Below are 14,802 nucleotides of genomic sequence, written 5' to 3'. Positions count from 1 at the left end.
AATATGAGTAAGTATTACAAGTGAGCGTAATAATCAATAAACTGAAGCGTATTAAAGGGAAAGATGCAATTTATATGGCTAATGGGCATACACACATACATGTATTAGGGGAACACAAGATGTTCAATGATAAATAGGCAATAGGATTTTGCGAGAAGTTGACTCACATATATCATAAAATGCAATGATAGCAAAAAAAGATTTATATAATTTGTCAAAAGCCACCACACCATGCCCGGAGTATACAAACCCCTGATGGCCTTGGTCCCAAGCCATCCGCATCAGCATGTGTGTCACCTACACCATCAATCATTTTTTTCAGGGCATCCCCCATATCTGAGGGTGGCACCATCCCAGAAGTATTGGAATCTTTCTCCTGGCATTAACAAAAAATGCATAAGAGATAGTATAATCCTGAACACCTGAGTGGGAGAATTGACCATTTTGTGTCTTTTTGCGCCCACTTTTCACAAGTTTTTGGCAGGATCAGTGCAATAGTCCTTATTGATGTCAGCTCTGTAACCAGTGCTTGCTTACTGTGTTTTTTAATGAAACACCCACATTTATCAAAAGTAGTGCAAATTTCGCTACGTGCAATTTGTCTTTTCAATGTGCAGGGTACAGCAGATTATTGAATACTGTAGAAAATATCAGCAGGAGATTGTATTTCCTTAGGCCCAGTAGAGAAAATCAATTTGGGGGCCCATTTCATTATCCCCCAGGAAGTATACTCTAGCAGCCTCTAAATTGTGTTGTTTAGTGATGGAATTCTGGAGTATGCGCCATTTTTTCTTTTGGTGCACCTTTAACGTAGAGCGTTTCGAGTTGCAGTAATAAATGTGGAGCACGGTCCGAATTGGCACTGGAACGCCCCCTCCTGTGCGCCATTTTGTGGCGTGGCGGACACAGTGCAGCCAGAACATGATACTGGAGTAAACACTTCATAAATACACGTGAAAACAGTTTGCACACATTATTTTCAGTGCAAAGTCAGACAGTAAACTGGTGCAAACACTTGAATAAATGTGGGCCTATATGTCAAAGTCTATCCTAAAATCTAGTGAAAATTAGAATGCCATGAGAGAAATGTAATTTATTTCATGGTTTACATGAAGTATTATCAGGTTTATGATCAATATGTTGCAAATCAGAAATGTAATGTCAGCTATAACATACATGCGGCACTGAACGTGTAGACAGAAAGGAACAGCTGTACTGTAGACCTCATGGTGCCCTCCCATAAATGAACCAAAAATACTCCCAGTATCCTCCACTTTAGCGGCAGCTGCACCACTATTAACACCACTTTAATTGGAGTCTTTAAGTGCAGCGTCCCGCTATGAACTGTAATGGGAGTGGGGGGCATAAATAATATGGGTAGGGCATCAGATCTTGTATAGTCATCACATTTCACTGAATATATGTGTATTAGAAATTAAGAAATACATAGTTATATATTTATTGTAAAACCTATTCACAGGTTGTATTGATACTGTAGCCTTTAGGCCGCATGCACAAGATCCTATATTTATGACCGTGTGCTACCAGTACCATTTTCATACGGGTAACATACGTCCACATTCACTACAATTCATCACCATAATGCTATTTTAAACACGGTCTTCAGGACTAGATTAGGAGGAGGACACATGGCTTGGAACCATCACAAATTTAGGGACCTGGTGGTTATGGAGAGGTGACCATACATGTGTGTGACTCTATATTGAAGTCTCATTAAGCAGCTTTCAGTTGTCTCCCATACGGGCATTTCTTTTGTATGTGATAATGAAAGGGGAACAAAGTACAGTCTGGATCCCAGACGAAGCTCCCACTAGCCATAGTACAATAAATAAACTAGCCAAAAACACCAAAGTATTTAGATTCCATGAAAAATGCAAGACCACTAAAATCTTTGAAGGTCAGCAGATGGTAAGAAGTGGCTTGGAACATCAAGAAATGGTCTATGTGTGAAGGGGAAGAAGGACTCATACTTGCTGTAAGGTGGCCCTACACCCCAGATTATTCTTTCAATGGCTGTTCAACCATCAACCGACATTTTGTAGCATAACTCATTCTTTTGGACTGCAGCTAAAGTGGAGTAGGAGTCTCATTCTAGCCTTATCCCCACAGTTAATCTGGCATTTAGCAATAAGTTACACGGTTATTAAAAGTTACCAGAAAAAAAAATTCAAAAAGTCTGATTATGAATTAAGATATTCCAAGTAAAATATACAGTATATTTGCAATTGCCCTTTTTTTAGGGTCTTCTAGAAGGGGAAAAGTGTCTGAGTTTTGTAGACTTTGGGCATGTGATCTGTCCATGAACAATGCCAGGCCTTTAATCTTGTACTCTTGAATACAAGCAAAAGGTCCTGGCAGGGTGATAGCTCATGGACAGTTAGCGATGACATGACCCTCAATCTCTGGCCATTTTATGGTCAGAAATCTCTGGCTGATGAGCTAAAAGGAGGCTTCACTTTACATATCAAGAAAGCAGAGCAGAACTTTTAATAGATGTATATTTGTAAATTACTTAATATTCTGCCCCCAACACTTACATACACATTACAACATACATGAAGTATATTGGTAAATTATGTAATGTCTTATCCCCCACACTTACACACAAATGACAAAAAACATGGGGTAATGTGGCCAACCATTTAAATTTTATATGTATGGGTGTTAAAGGGGTTGTCCGAGTTTTGAAAAAAAACTATATGTGGCCGGGAGCGGGCTGCCTAAAACAATAAAGATGTACTTACCTTCCGGTGCCCTCCGGTATCCAGCGCTGCTGTCGCTCCGCGCCGGGCGGCATGTAAACAAACATGGCCGCCGGAGCAGCGCTGCATTCAGCTTCCGGCCGGATCCGACAACCTTCCGGCCCCCAAACACAATGCTGTGTATAGGGACGGATAGGCGTACCCGGCCACAGCCGGCCGGAAGCCGAGTCCAGCGCTGCTCCGGCGGCCATGTTTGTTTACATGGCGCCCGGACCGGAGCGACAGCAGAGCTGGATACCGGAGGGCACCGGAAGGTAAGTACATCTTTATTGTTTTAGGCAGCCCGCTCCCGGCCACATATAGTTTTTTTTCAAAACTCGGACAACCCCTTTAAGTCACAGATTGAGCAGAGGTGACAAACCAGAAGACCTGTCAAGATCAAGGCAGGATGAAATGTACATTTTAATAGCACATCAATGTTTTGGAGTATTAGTAAAATTTGCAACACGTGGCCAACATGTTTAGGAGGACAATATGAAATGAGGGGGCTCCATGGAAATAGTAATAGTAACACTAAATTAAAAAATGGCCTAAGCAAATACACTTCATTACACAGAGTACTCTAATAGCAGACATACGTAAGAATGAATCCAAGTACATGGTGGATCTGCAGTAGTACCGGGAGTAGACAGGCATCATACTGTATACTGTATCTGTGTATATATTGTAGATATTCCATAGAAGTAAATGGACTTGTTCAGCTCACCAAACAGCCTCCAGACCACAGCTTATTTTAATTGAGAAAATCTTCTGATGCGCGGGTTCGTTGGTGCCACAAAATCTTACTTGAAAAACCGGAGAAGGATCCCTGCACCACAGGGATTTATTTACTGTGATACATGTTAAAAAACGGACAAGTTTCCATCCATACTGGCTGACGCATTTTAGGAAACTTAAGCATATTGTGTGCCCTTAGTCACACAATACCAACTTTTTTAACACTTTTTTTTTAACACTTATTAAATAAATCAAGAAACCTTTAACTGTGGTGCAGGGATCCTTGTTACTTCAATTAAGATTTTGTGGCTGCAGTCCATGCACCAATGAACCCATGCATCAGAAGATTTTCTCAATGAATATCAGCTGTGGTCTGGAGGTTGTTTGGAGGTTACTTATTGTAATGTTGGTAATAGCGTGCCTAAGGAAGATGGTTTGTACTTGTAGCATAGTAGTTTGGTATATAGTTTATTTTGCTTCTCCTATAGTTTTAATTCAACCAATGATGTCTACGCCTTTCCCGAAAAATCATAAAGTGGTCCTGATTTTTCTATGTGGAAATCAATATATCACATATTTAGCACCTTACATCACTTACATCAATGGAGCATCCGATGAGTGATCCTCTCTCGAAGGCTTTTTTCAAAATCTTGTATAAGTCTTTTGGAGCATCTTTTATCTCATAAAATTCAGTCACTCCCCCGGTAAAGTCCTCCATAGCCTCCGTAGTGTTTCCACCCTTGAGAGCCTCATAGGACCCATGCAACCTCAAAGAAACAAAACAATCATAAATCATAATATTGTCAGAGAACAGACAGTGGCTCAGATTTATCATTAGTGTGCCTCCCTAATGTGTGTAGTGCGCCAGATTATAGAAGATGGGCACTCAGATATCTTGAGCACAGATTTTTACTGGTGCGCTCAGTTTAATAGGCGAGCACCACAATCCGACAAAAATGTAGCAACCGGTGAAAATCTGTACTGGAAGCCCCTTTAGGTCAGAGTTTTGTGTAGTGGCAGACACAGTGCGACACAAAACTGCCGCAAATACTACATAAATCGTGCAAGCAGTTTCCACATGTATTCATGGTCAAAGTGCCCCAGAAAACTGGCTCAGCCAGTTTGAGAAATCTGGGCCATTGTGTTTACCTTAAAGGGAACCTGTCACCAGGGACCTAAAGACAAGTTTTAAAAGCCAATTACAGCTGCATTGCAAATGCATCCAAGCCAAAGCCCAACCCCTGGGACTACATAGAGGATTCTGTAAGGGTGGAAGATAACTTATAACACACACTTATATTGTAATGCAAATGCTTAGAGAAAGCAGAAAGACATATTTGCACAGCAGCTGTAATGGGCTTCTGTAATGTCTTTAGTGAAAATGAGGTCCCTCGTGACAGGTTCCCTTTAACGTCACATGGTCATATTGAGTTTTTACCCATGAAATGCTGAACTGATTGATATATATATATATATATATATATATATAGAGAGAGAGAGAGAGAGAGAGAGAGAGAGATAGCAGGACTCCTGCCTCTTTCTTGGAGTCCTGGCATTATGAACAGCTATTTTTTTAAAAACACAGGATGTATCATAAACCAGAGAACTATATTTATGCATTCCCTTTTTATCATTTGCCATGTCCCTCCAGTATAAAAGTATATGATACCAGACAAAGTAACCTTAATTTTGATCTTATTAAAACTAAAGCTACATTAGTATGATTCTATGTAATCCATGATTATTAAGACATATTAAACATGAAAAGGGGTAAAATCACGGTGATAATGGAGTTTACACAGTTCTCTATATAAAAAGTGACACCTGAACAAGGGCGTAACTTAAAGGGGTTCAGAATGTGTGGTTGCAACCAGGCCCAGGAGGCTTAGGGGGCCAATAACATGTCACCCATATGAGAATACTAGTACTATAAATCATATATTATAGTTGCATAGCTCCCAACTGTCCCGATTTTGCCGGGAAAGTCCCATTTTTCTTAACTCTGCCCCGCGTCACAGGCAGCTATGAGATTGTCACGGATTTTCCCCCCAGGTCCCGCTGTGTCCCCATAGTAAATGCTTTGAAAGCCAGAACTCACAGTACAGAATGGCTGCTACAGACATCGGGCAGGGAATCCTTTTCAGAGAAGTGTCGGGTTAGCAGGGAGAGCAGGGACCATGTCATCAGGTACAGATCTCTATCCATATATGGTCACTGCATCTCCTAGGCTTCCCCAGAGCAGACATCGGGCAGGGAATCCTTTTCAGAGAAGTGTCGGGTTAGCTGGAGAGCAGGGACCATGTCATCAGCTTCAGATCACCATCTGTCCATATATGGTCTCCAGGGATTCCCCAGACACAAGCTCTTTATTTAATTAAATTAAATAAAGTTTTGGCCAGGCTGAGATTCAAACTTGGGACCCTCTGCACTGCAGACAGGAGCTTAACTAACTGAGCTATCAGCCCAGTAATACTTCTCAGAGGATTTCTGGTAACTAAGAAGTGTTATCTGCCACTGTTACACTGTGACACAGACTTACTGCACTGATATATAGAGAGGGATCTTCTCAGAGATTATTGTAATTGTTGAGACTATTATTATTATTATAAATTTGATTATTTTTATTATTATGGAGACGATTATTAATAATAATCCATAATAATAATAATAATAATAATAATCTCCATAATAATAATAGTCTCAATAATAATAACAATAATAGTCGCAATAATTACAATAATCTCTGAGAAGATCCCTCCCTATATACCAAGGCATTAAATCTGTGTCGCAGTGTAACAGTAGCAGTCACAGGGCTTAGCTACCAAAATTCTGGAACTAGATAGTCACTGAGAATATAGCTCAGTTGGTTAAGGCGCTGTGTCATTATTGTTTATGGACACTGTAGGTTCTAGGTTCAAGTCCCAGTCAGGATAATTTTTTTTTTTATTGAGATATTTTTATTATTATAATATGGTTAACATTTGGGGCGTGGCCAGGGAGTGATTGGGGGTGTGGCTTAGGGAGATCACCGCTACGCGTGCCGCCATTTTGTCCCTCTTTCCCTTTCACAAATGTTGGGAGGTATGTAGTTGGGGCCTAGCACAGACTTTTCTCTGAGGCCCATCAGCTTCAAGATACACCACTGGATGTAATTTCTCTTGCAACCTTGACGTAACTTTATGCTATAATATCATCCATGTACAGTTTATTATCAGTAATAATCTAAGGCTGAATTTATAAGAAGATAGGATTATCCTGATAAGTTAATATAGTGTATTAAATATTGCTCCAAGGGGTGTGATATAAGGTTAATTATAGTGATTTCAGCATAGGTGCCACCTTACTTTGCATAGGCTTTCTCCAGTAGTGCGCTCCAGAATTCATTGCGCTGAGAAGACTTGGTGAAAACTAACTGATTGTTAAATGTCGGCAAGCAATCATCAATTACCACGTCCACCCAGTCTCCATAACGCCAAAACTGGAAAGCAAAACATCAAGATGTCAAACACCTCATCAGCAAGAAGTGTGGAGAAAACATAAACTGCATAGCCCAGTAACCTTCTCCCTGTCTTGGGACAACGTACAATGACCCTGTACAATGACCACGTACCAAGTATACACATATATATATATATATACATACAGGAAGTCCCCGGGTTACGTACAAGATAGGGTCCGGAGGTTTGTTCTTAAGTTGAATTTGTATGTAAGTCGAAACTGTATACTTTATAATTGTAGATCCAGACAAAAAAAAATTTGGCCCTTGTGAAAATTGGAGTTTAATGATTTTTTGTTGTAATGGAACAAGAATTATCAATAAATCTTCATTACAGACACCTTACAGCTGATTATTGCAGTCTGGGACTATAGTAAAGCATTCAGAAAGCTTCACCAAAGGTCAGAGGGGTCTGTCTGTAACTATGGGTTGTCTGTAAGTCGGGTGTCCTTAAGTAGGGGACCGCCTGTATAGGTGAGGAGACAAGGAAAGAAGTATTGAAACGGCACTATGTAAGAGTCGGGTGCAGGTCTTCACACAGGGTACGACACAACCCACCAGATGCAAACGTTGAAAGAGGATGAAGCAGCACTCCAGAAATAGTGATAATGAAGTATTTATTCCACCATCAATGCGACGTTTCGCCTTATCTATAAAGGCATTCTCAAGCGTCACGATCCTGTGCATTGTCCGACCATCATGGACTCCGGCGAGATTCACTAAGATCGTGCGTCCGATTTCCTGCTTGTGTCGCTTCCCCGCTCAGGTCCGCCGGAGTTCACCTTCTTCTTCCCGATGCATGTAATTGCATGGCTTGTGACACAAATTTAAATGTTAAATCCCGCGCTCAGTACGAATCCGTGGGATCGTCCGATTGCCCGCCCCCCGATTTGTGTCGTATGAAAGCTGGCACGTTTGCTCCAAAATCCGACCGCATGGGCCACAATACACTTTTAATTGTGGCGCTAATTGGTAATTGTCAGAATATCCAACGTTTGTGAGCTTAGTTTGTAAAGAAACAGGCTGGAATTCTCTCTCTTTTTAGAGATCCATATAGTGTATAGTGTGTGTGTATGTCTATGGAGCCGACTATGAGCTTACATCTAATCTCCCTGTGTTTGTTTCCACTACTCTGAGCAGTGAGCATTGACCCCTTCACTATCAACTTGTTGTTTGACAATAATGGTTATACCAAACTACAGCCATGGAGAGGGCAGATAGGGTTAACACTCAGAGTTAACTGCTCAGAATTGGGTAACACAAACATAGAGGAGAGAGAGACCTGTCTTCAGCCTAGTAGACATATTTACCTTGACAACAGAGAAGTAACACTGTTACTAAGGGGCACTTTGCAGCCTGTTTCTTTCAAACCAAGCAGAATTTCTTTCATATTTCTTTCATTTAGAAAAATGTTCACAACGCTCCCCCCACACAATATTAAAATGATCTGAAATGAGAATTACTCTTTAAAATAGAACTCACTAATGATATGAGTAATCATACACGCACTAATATCCCAAGAGAACTTAGTGATTGTTTGCCTACAACCATGGCTTTATGATTTAAGTCCACATACCCTTATACTGAGCACCATTTTACTTTTTTTTAACTTTGTATACACAAAAGGAAAAGGCCAGCAGTGGGGGCCATCCACCACGGGCACAATACATAGAACACCAAATGCTTGGTCAAACAGTAACAATCAACAAGTTCATATAGCAAATTTATATTTTATTAGTAACAAAATTTAATGACAAAAATTAGATACATAAAATATCAGTAATGAGTGGACCAAAAATAAATAAATAAAAGTGGCTATGCAAAGTAAATAGCCAAAGTAAATAGCTATTTACTTTGCATAGCCACTTTTATTTATTTATTTTTGGTCCACTTATTACTGATATTTTATGTATCTAATTTTTGTCATTAAATTTTGTTACTAATAAAATATAAATTTGCTATATGAACTTGTTGATTGTTACTGTTTGACCAAGCATTTGGTGTTCTTTTTTTTTACTTTATTTCATATGTAGGTTTCTTGAGCCAGTATATTCATTTTATACATAGTCATATTGATACGAGAGAATGGTGACAACTAGAGGAACAGGGCAATTAGTGACCAACCCTAAGTGTAAATGCATCTGGAAGAATTGGTTTCAAATACCTGTCCCAGTGATCTGGGAGGCCATGGCATACCATAATGTTTCCCTAAACCAGTGGTGGCGAACCTATGGCACGGGTGCCAGAAGTGGCACTCAAAGCCCTCTATATGGGCACCCTTGCCATCACCCCACCCAGGCCTCTTGCAGTCCCAGGCAGCCCAGGACTCTAGAAGGAAGCTACAATGATAACCAAAGCTTTTTCTCCTTATTTCTACTGTATTGGTGTCCTCAGGTGCCTATACAATTTAAACATGTGACAGAGCAGGGAGTAATAAGTTACTGTTTAAATTGTCCCATCGGCACTTTGCAAAAATATGTGGGTTTTGGATGTACTTTGGGCACTCGGCGTCTGAAAGGTTTGCCATCACTGCCCTAAACTGACCATGACAAAGAAAGTTGTCCAAATAGCCATCAAATTAAACCAGTTGAGCACTCCTCTATGTCACTCTCCCCAAAACAAGCGCACATGGATTTTCAAGGCTACTAACAACACATTTTATTCTAGTGCATTTGTGTACCAAATACAGCTTTCATATAATAGTGCCACATTAAATATTTGATAATTAACTTTTATTTTCACATATAATCTACATTAAAAACTTTACATTTAGAATCTTTTCACCTGAAAATGGAAGATCCCAGCATAATTCTCTGTAAAATTCTGTTCCGGAGGTATTACTCGAAATAGTAATTTTTCATTAAGCGTCAAACATGCAATAGCAGCCAAAAACCAGCAGTCACCTGATAAACAAGAAATTTTTTAGTTATTCATCAACTGAAATTTTTGCGTTTTTTTGTGGTTAAAATAGTGATAGGGGCAATATCACAATAATCTGTATAGAGTAGATCACCTCTGGTGGTGATAGATAATGTTACTTTTGTTATTTGACCCATGGGGCAGCTTACTATACCTTCCAATGACACAAATGAAGAAGAAAGTCCAACACAAGTAGGAACAGATAGGATAACTTGACGACAAAGGATAAATAGGCTTAATCAAAGAAAAGTCCATACATCCTACTAAAGGCCAATACCGTTAGTTCATCAGTTTTTTGCATCAAGGATTGTTGGACCCTAAAAGCAATATTGGATTTTTGCACCTGTTTGTCTGACCACACGTAGTTATGGCTACCCAGAAATTATGCAAAAGCAATAAAAATAGCGGAGGTGTGAATTGGACCTAAAACAATTCCCTTTATGCTTTGGTGTAATCTAAAAACAGTCTGAGCTGATAAATTTCATAATTATTTTTTAAGAGCAAACCCATTTTTTCCTGGCTACAAAGAACTGATAAAAATTGTGTTTGCCTTTAACCACCAATAGAGGGAGTTGTGGAGCTTTCTGCATACTGTTAATACAAATTAACTAAGTAATAAAGCAGTATTTATAGGCTCTGTCTAGTACCAGGTGTGTACTATTTTAAGCATGTTAAAAAATAAATCATTAATGAAAAAAGTGAATAAAAAGGTAACCCTGGAAAAACATGGTAGCATACCATTTGCACACAAAAAGACACAATATACAGGACACAAAATGAGGGGAAAAAAGAAAAGTGTAATTTAGTTACATCCAAAATGCATCACCATCCCCCCACCTTACCTTTTATTGACTTTTTTCATTAAAGATGTCGTTTTTAAAATGCTTTTTTGATCATGAAAAAAACTGAGGTAAAACTGTTTTTGTTGCCCATGGAAACCCATCAGAGATCAGCTGTCATTTTATAAACAGCTGTGGGGAAATGAATGCTGAGCTCTGATTGGTTGCTATGGGCAACTAGAACAGTTCTGCTCTTAAGACACTTCTGATAAATGTCCCCTCCGTGGTGTTAAACTTTAGGGATACAGTGTGAGGATTCTAGGACTCCGGGTGTCCTGTCACTACATATATAGAGTTACAGGGTATTCTAGCTATGACACTTCATGTTATTCGGATTCTCTATGGGATGACTACGAAATATCCAAGTTCATCCGAGGGATCTGACTTACAGCCTGTCAAACCTCCTGACTCTCAGAATAGCTTAGATAACATGATGACACGCTCTGCCATTTGTCTGTGGTTTCTGCAGAAGCGAAACTTATTTTTGTTGCCCCAGTGAAAGGGAGAAGTTTATATTGGCCTCACAAAAAAAGAAAGTTGTAAGCCACAGCTGGGAAATTTCACTTATTAACCCATGAATGCGAAGGGCAAAGAGACCAAAGGGCGATGGAGAAAAGTACTGGCAGAGTATTAGATCCTCCAACTAGTATTGTATATACTGCACAATACAAGACTGCTTTACCAAATCATTAATGAGGTAGTCCTGCATCACGTCCCTATGCCAGGGATGGCTAACCTATGACATGCAGCAAGCTGACAGCCTGAGGCAGGCAACTCTATTGGAGGTAAGATGGCCGCTGTTCACACCATGCTTTCATCAGGAGAGTTACCCCACCTCCGGATGCTGCCGCTTTCTGCACGCAGCTTTGGCTTCACTACCTGATAGCATCAGCATCCGCAGATGGGGCAACTTTCCTGCTGAGAGCAAGGCACGAAAACCATCTTACTTACGTTGCTGGAGGCAGTTAGTTAAAGGGGTTGGCCACTTTACCTCATGTATTTTGTAATGTGTATGTAAGTGTGGGGGGCTGGATATTAGGTAATTTACATATATTAATAGTTTTCTTCTGCTTTCTTGATATGTAAAGTGCCTTTTACCTCATCAGCCAGACTTTCCTGTCCATAACATGGCCGCAGATGGAGGGTCATGTGATCTCTCTCTGTCCATGAGCAATTGCCCTGCCAGGACCTTATTATAGTATTCCTGAATATAAGATCAAGGTTCTACCAGGGAAATTATTCATGGTCAGATAGAGATCCATAGAGAACCTCCAACTGCGGCCATGTTTTGGACAGGAATGTCCGGCTGATGAGGTAAAAGACAGGAGGCTTCACTTTACATATCAATAAAGTAGAGCAGATCATGCAATAGATGAATATCACCTAATATTCTGCCCCCTACACTTACACTCACATTTCCCTTCCTCGGTTGAACTTGATGGACAAGTGTCTCTTTTCAACCGTATAAACTATGATACAAAATACATGAAGTAAAGTGGCCAACCCCTTTAAGCAGTGAAGCCAGAGCTCCCACCAGTACTAAATTTATTACGTATTTGAGTACTTGGGAAGACTACAATTATGCCCCACAATTTCTCTTTCACCGGTGGACAGCTGGACCAAGATCCATAGCAGGGACTACAGGGGATGGGGATATCAAAATTATGTTTTTTTCTAGAAGTGACGCAGTAGTTATGCTACTATTTTTATGATTTTGATATTTTTATGATTTTGACACAGCAAGCTAAAAAATTTGACCATTACTGGTCTATAAGTAATTCAAACAGAAGGTGTTTCTTCGCATATTACTGATCTACGCCCATAGTGCTAGTGTTAGATTAATAAGACATAGCCAGTGACAATAAACTACCTTACACAATCTACTTAATATAATATATAAAATAAATGAATATAATAAAACTTTAGTAAAATGAGAGGTTGTTATTATTACTGGCCAGTAAATGATATAGAGTCAAATCAAAAAACTTACATGGATTGCATTATTATGTTTAATTATAATATAATATTTCTCAGAGTTTGTTGTTTTACTTTGTTTATTTTTAGGGCTCGGACATAATTAATGCCTCAGGCACACAAGGAGATATACTATTTATACCAAGCAATGCCAAGTGACCTGCTGGCGTCTTCTGCAACCTGAGGAGAGATGTTTTCAGTAACTTCAAGAAGGAATGATACGCTGTGTGTGCAGGCAGTCAGATGGTGGAGGTAGGATGATGGCATGGCTGACACGGCTTTAACAACACAGCTGGTACAAGCAGGACAATGGCTGGTCCTTGGCGTCATGATGAGCAGGCTACCATGCATACTCTTATTTTCTAGTATAACTAGATCTATACTATATATCAGTGATGGCGAACCTTTTAGCGGCCGAGTGCCCAAACTGCAACCCCAAACCCCCCTCATTTATTGCGAGGTGCCAACCAAAAATTAAAGCAGTAACTTATTGATCCATGTTCTTCAACAACGTTCAATCATATTGGCCGCCTGAGGACACCAACACAGTAGAAAGAAGGAGGGAAAATTTGCATAATTGTAGCTTCTTTCCAGTGTCCCTCTGTAAACAGAGAATCATGGGGCCAGCAGGCGGTCCTCCAAAGATAATTTGGCCCTGTCTACACATTCTCCCTCTTCCTACAGTCCCAAGTACAAAGTAAATATCACTGAAAGCAGCATTGGAACTGCTTGGAACTGCAGGAAAATTCTTTGAGTGCTGTCTGGTGTGCTGGGGAGATGGCCCGGGTGCCCACAGAAAGAGCTTGGAGTGCCACCCGTGCCATAGGTTCGCCGCCACTGCTATATATTGTATCATTAGGGGATGTAATACAGATGGCACTATAATTTGATGTTAAGTACTAATAAATAACTACAAGCACATATTGGGCAATTTCCTTACCCAAATCTCCTTGACAGATGTCCGTTCTGTTAGCTCCTCCTATGATAAACTGGGGATTTTCACATATTTCCTAAAAAAAAAAAGGAAACGTGTCACAATCAGTATTATGAGAGTTAGTACAAAGTTATAAAGTAGAGAAATGCTGAAAACAATCCCATTCCCAATTTTGGCTGCAACAAATTTTGCACTGTAAAAACTGCAAAAATCCTTCTGTGGTCATCTGTATTGTGGCGGGGTGTGTTGAAGCCAAACATTGGGCCTGAAGGGGCTCTGTTAACGCTCCGCCCCTATGCACTTCAGAGTCATTTGCATATTTTCAAACGTGGATTTTCTGGGGTAAAACAATGGTGCCAAGTAATAGAAAAGGCACGGATTAGCTAGAGGAAGCTCATTTGGAATGAAAGATTTCCTTTAATGAAAGTTAATGGAAATACTCACTGTGCTGCACCAGGTTTTAGCTAGCAGAAAGAGTATTAATAGATACACATTTGCATTGAGACACCAAAACTCCTGGCATCTCCAAAGATCTGAAGAACCTGATATGTTCTGAGTGTGAGATTCAGGCAAATAAAGCTCAGAAAGAGCCATGGAAGGTGATGTAACTTCTCTGACATTGAGGATACTTCCGAAAACTACCACTATATAGCACCACCCTAAAACTGCTAAAAAGCTATTTTAAAGGAACTTATTCAATACTATCATAGTAGATAAAGTTGGAAAAAATGTAGGTACTATAAATCCCAACCATCCCGGATTAGGTGGGACAGTCTTGGTTTTTCTCACCTCCTGGTCCCAGTCCTGACACACTACAGAGGCTTTGGGACCAGCCCCTGCTGCCTCTACACATCACAAACAGCAGAAATGCTTAGAGATATCTCCTCCCCTACCTGTCCCCTTCCTCCCAGTCAGATCTCAGAGCCTCGGAGAGGAGGGAGTAGGACTGTGTGGGAATGAGGAAAGGTAAGACAGGGGGCCATACTGTATGAGAGGAGGTAACCACAATAGGAAAGGACAGGGGGCCACAGTATGAGAGGAAGGGGCCACAGTATGAGAGGAGCGGGTCACTGTATGAGAGGAAAGGGGGGCATAGTATGAAAGGATATGGGTCCACTGTGTGATAGAGGACAGGGGGCC

General features: G+C 40.3%; 1 protein-coding gene across 2 annotated transcripts in view; it reads right to left on the bottom strand.

Annotated features, from left to right (window-relative positions):
• The window catches only part of CAPN3 (calpain 3), a 92,449-nt gene that overhangs the window by 35,076 nt on the left and 42,571 nt on the right, over positions 1 to 14,802 (bottom strand). The window contains exons 2-6 of one of the 2 annotated variants that reach the window (XM_072115559.1): positions 13,669 to 13,738; positions 9,781 to 9,899; positions 6,845 to 6,978; positions 4,099 to 4,267; positions 251 to 376 (exon numbers count right to left, since the gene is read on the bottom strand). In XM_072115559.1, coding sequence (XP_071971660.1) covers positions 251 to 376; positions 4,099 to 4,267; positions 6,845 to 6,978; positions 9,781 to 9,899; positions 13,669 to 13,738 — 618 coding nt within the window. The remainder of the gene's footprint in view (positions 1 to 250; positions 377 to 4,098; positions 4,268 to 6,844; positions 6,979 to 9,780; positions 9,900 to 13,668; positions 13,739 to 14,802) is intronic. The other variant, XM_072115560.1, reaches the window with a different exon arrangement.

Source organism: Engystomops pustulosus, chromosome 7 (assembly GCF_040894005.1).
Source record: "Engystomops pustulosus chromosome 7, aEngPut4.maternal, whole genome shotgun sequence".
Lineage (NCBI taxonomy): Eukaryota > Metazoa > Chordata > Amphibia > Anura > Leptodactylidae > Engystomops > Engystomops pustulosus.
Note: the sequence above shows the minus strand (reverse complement) of the source record. Positions and strands in the feature narration are given on the sequence as shown.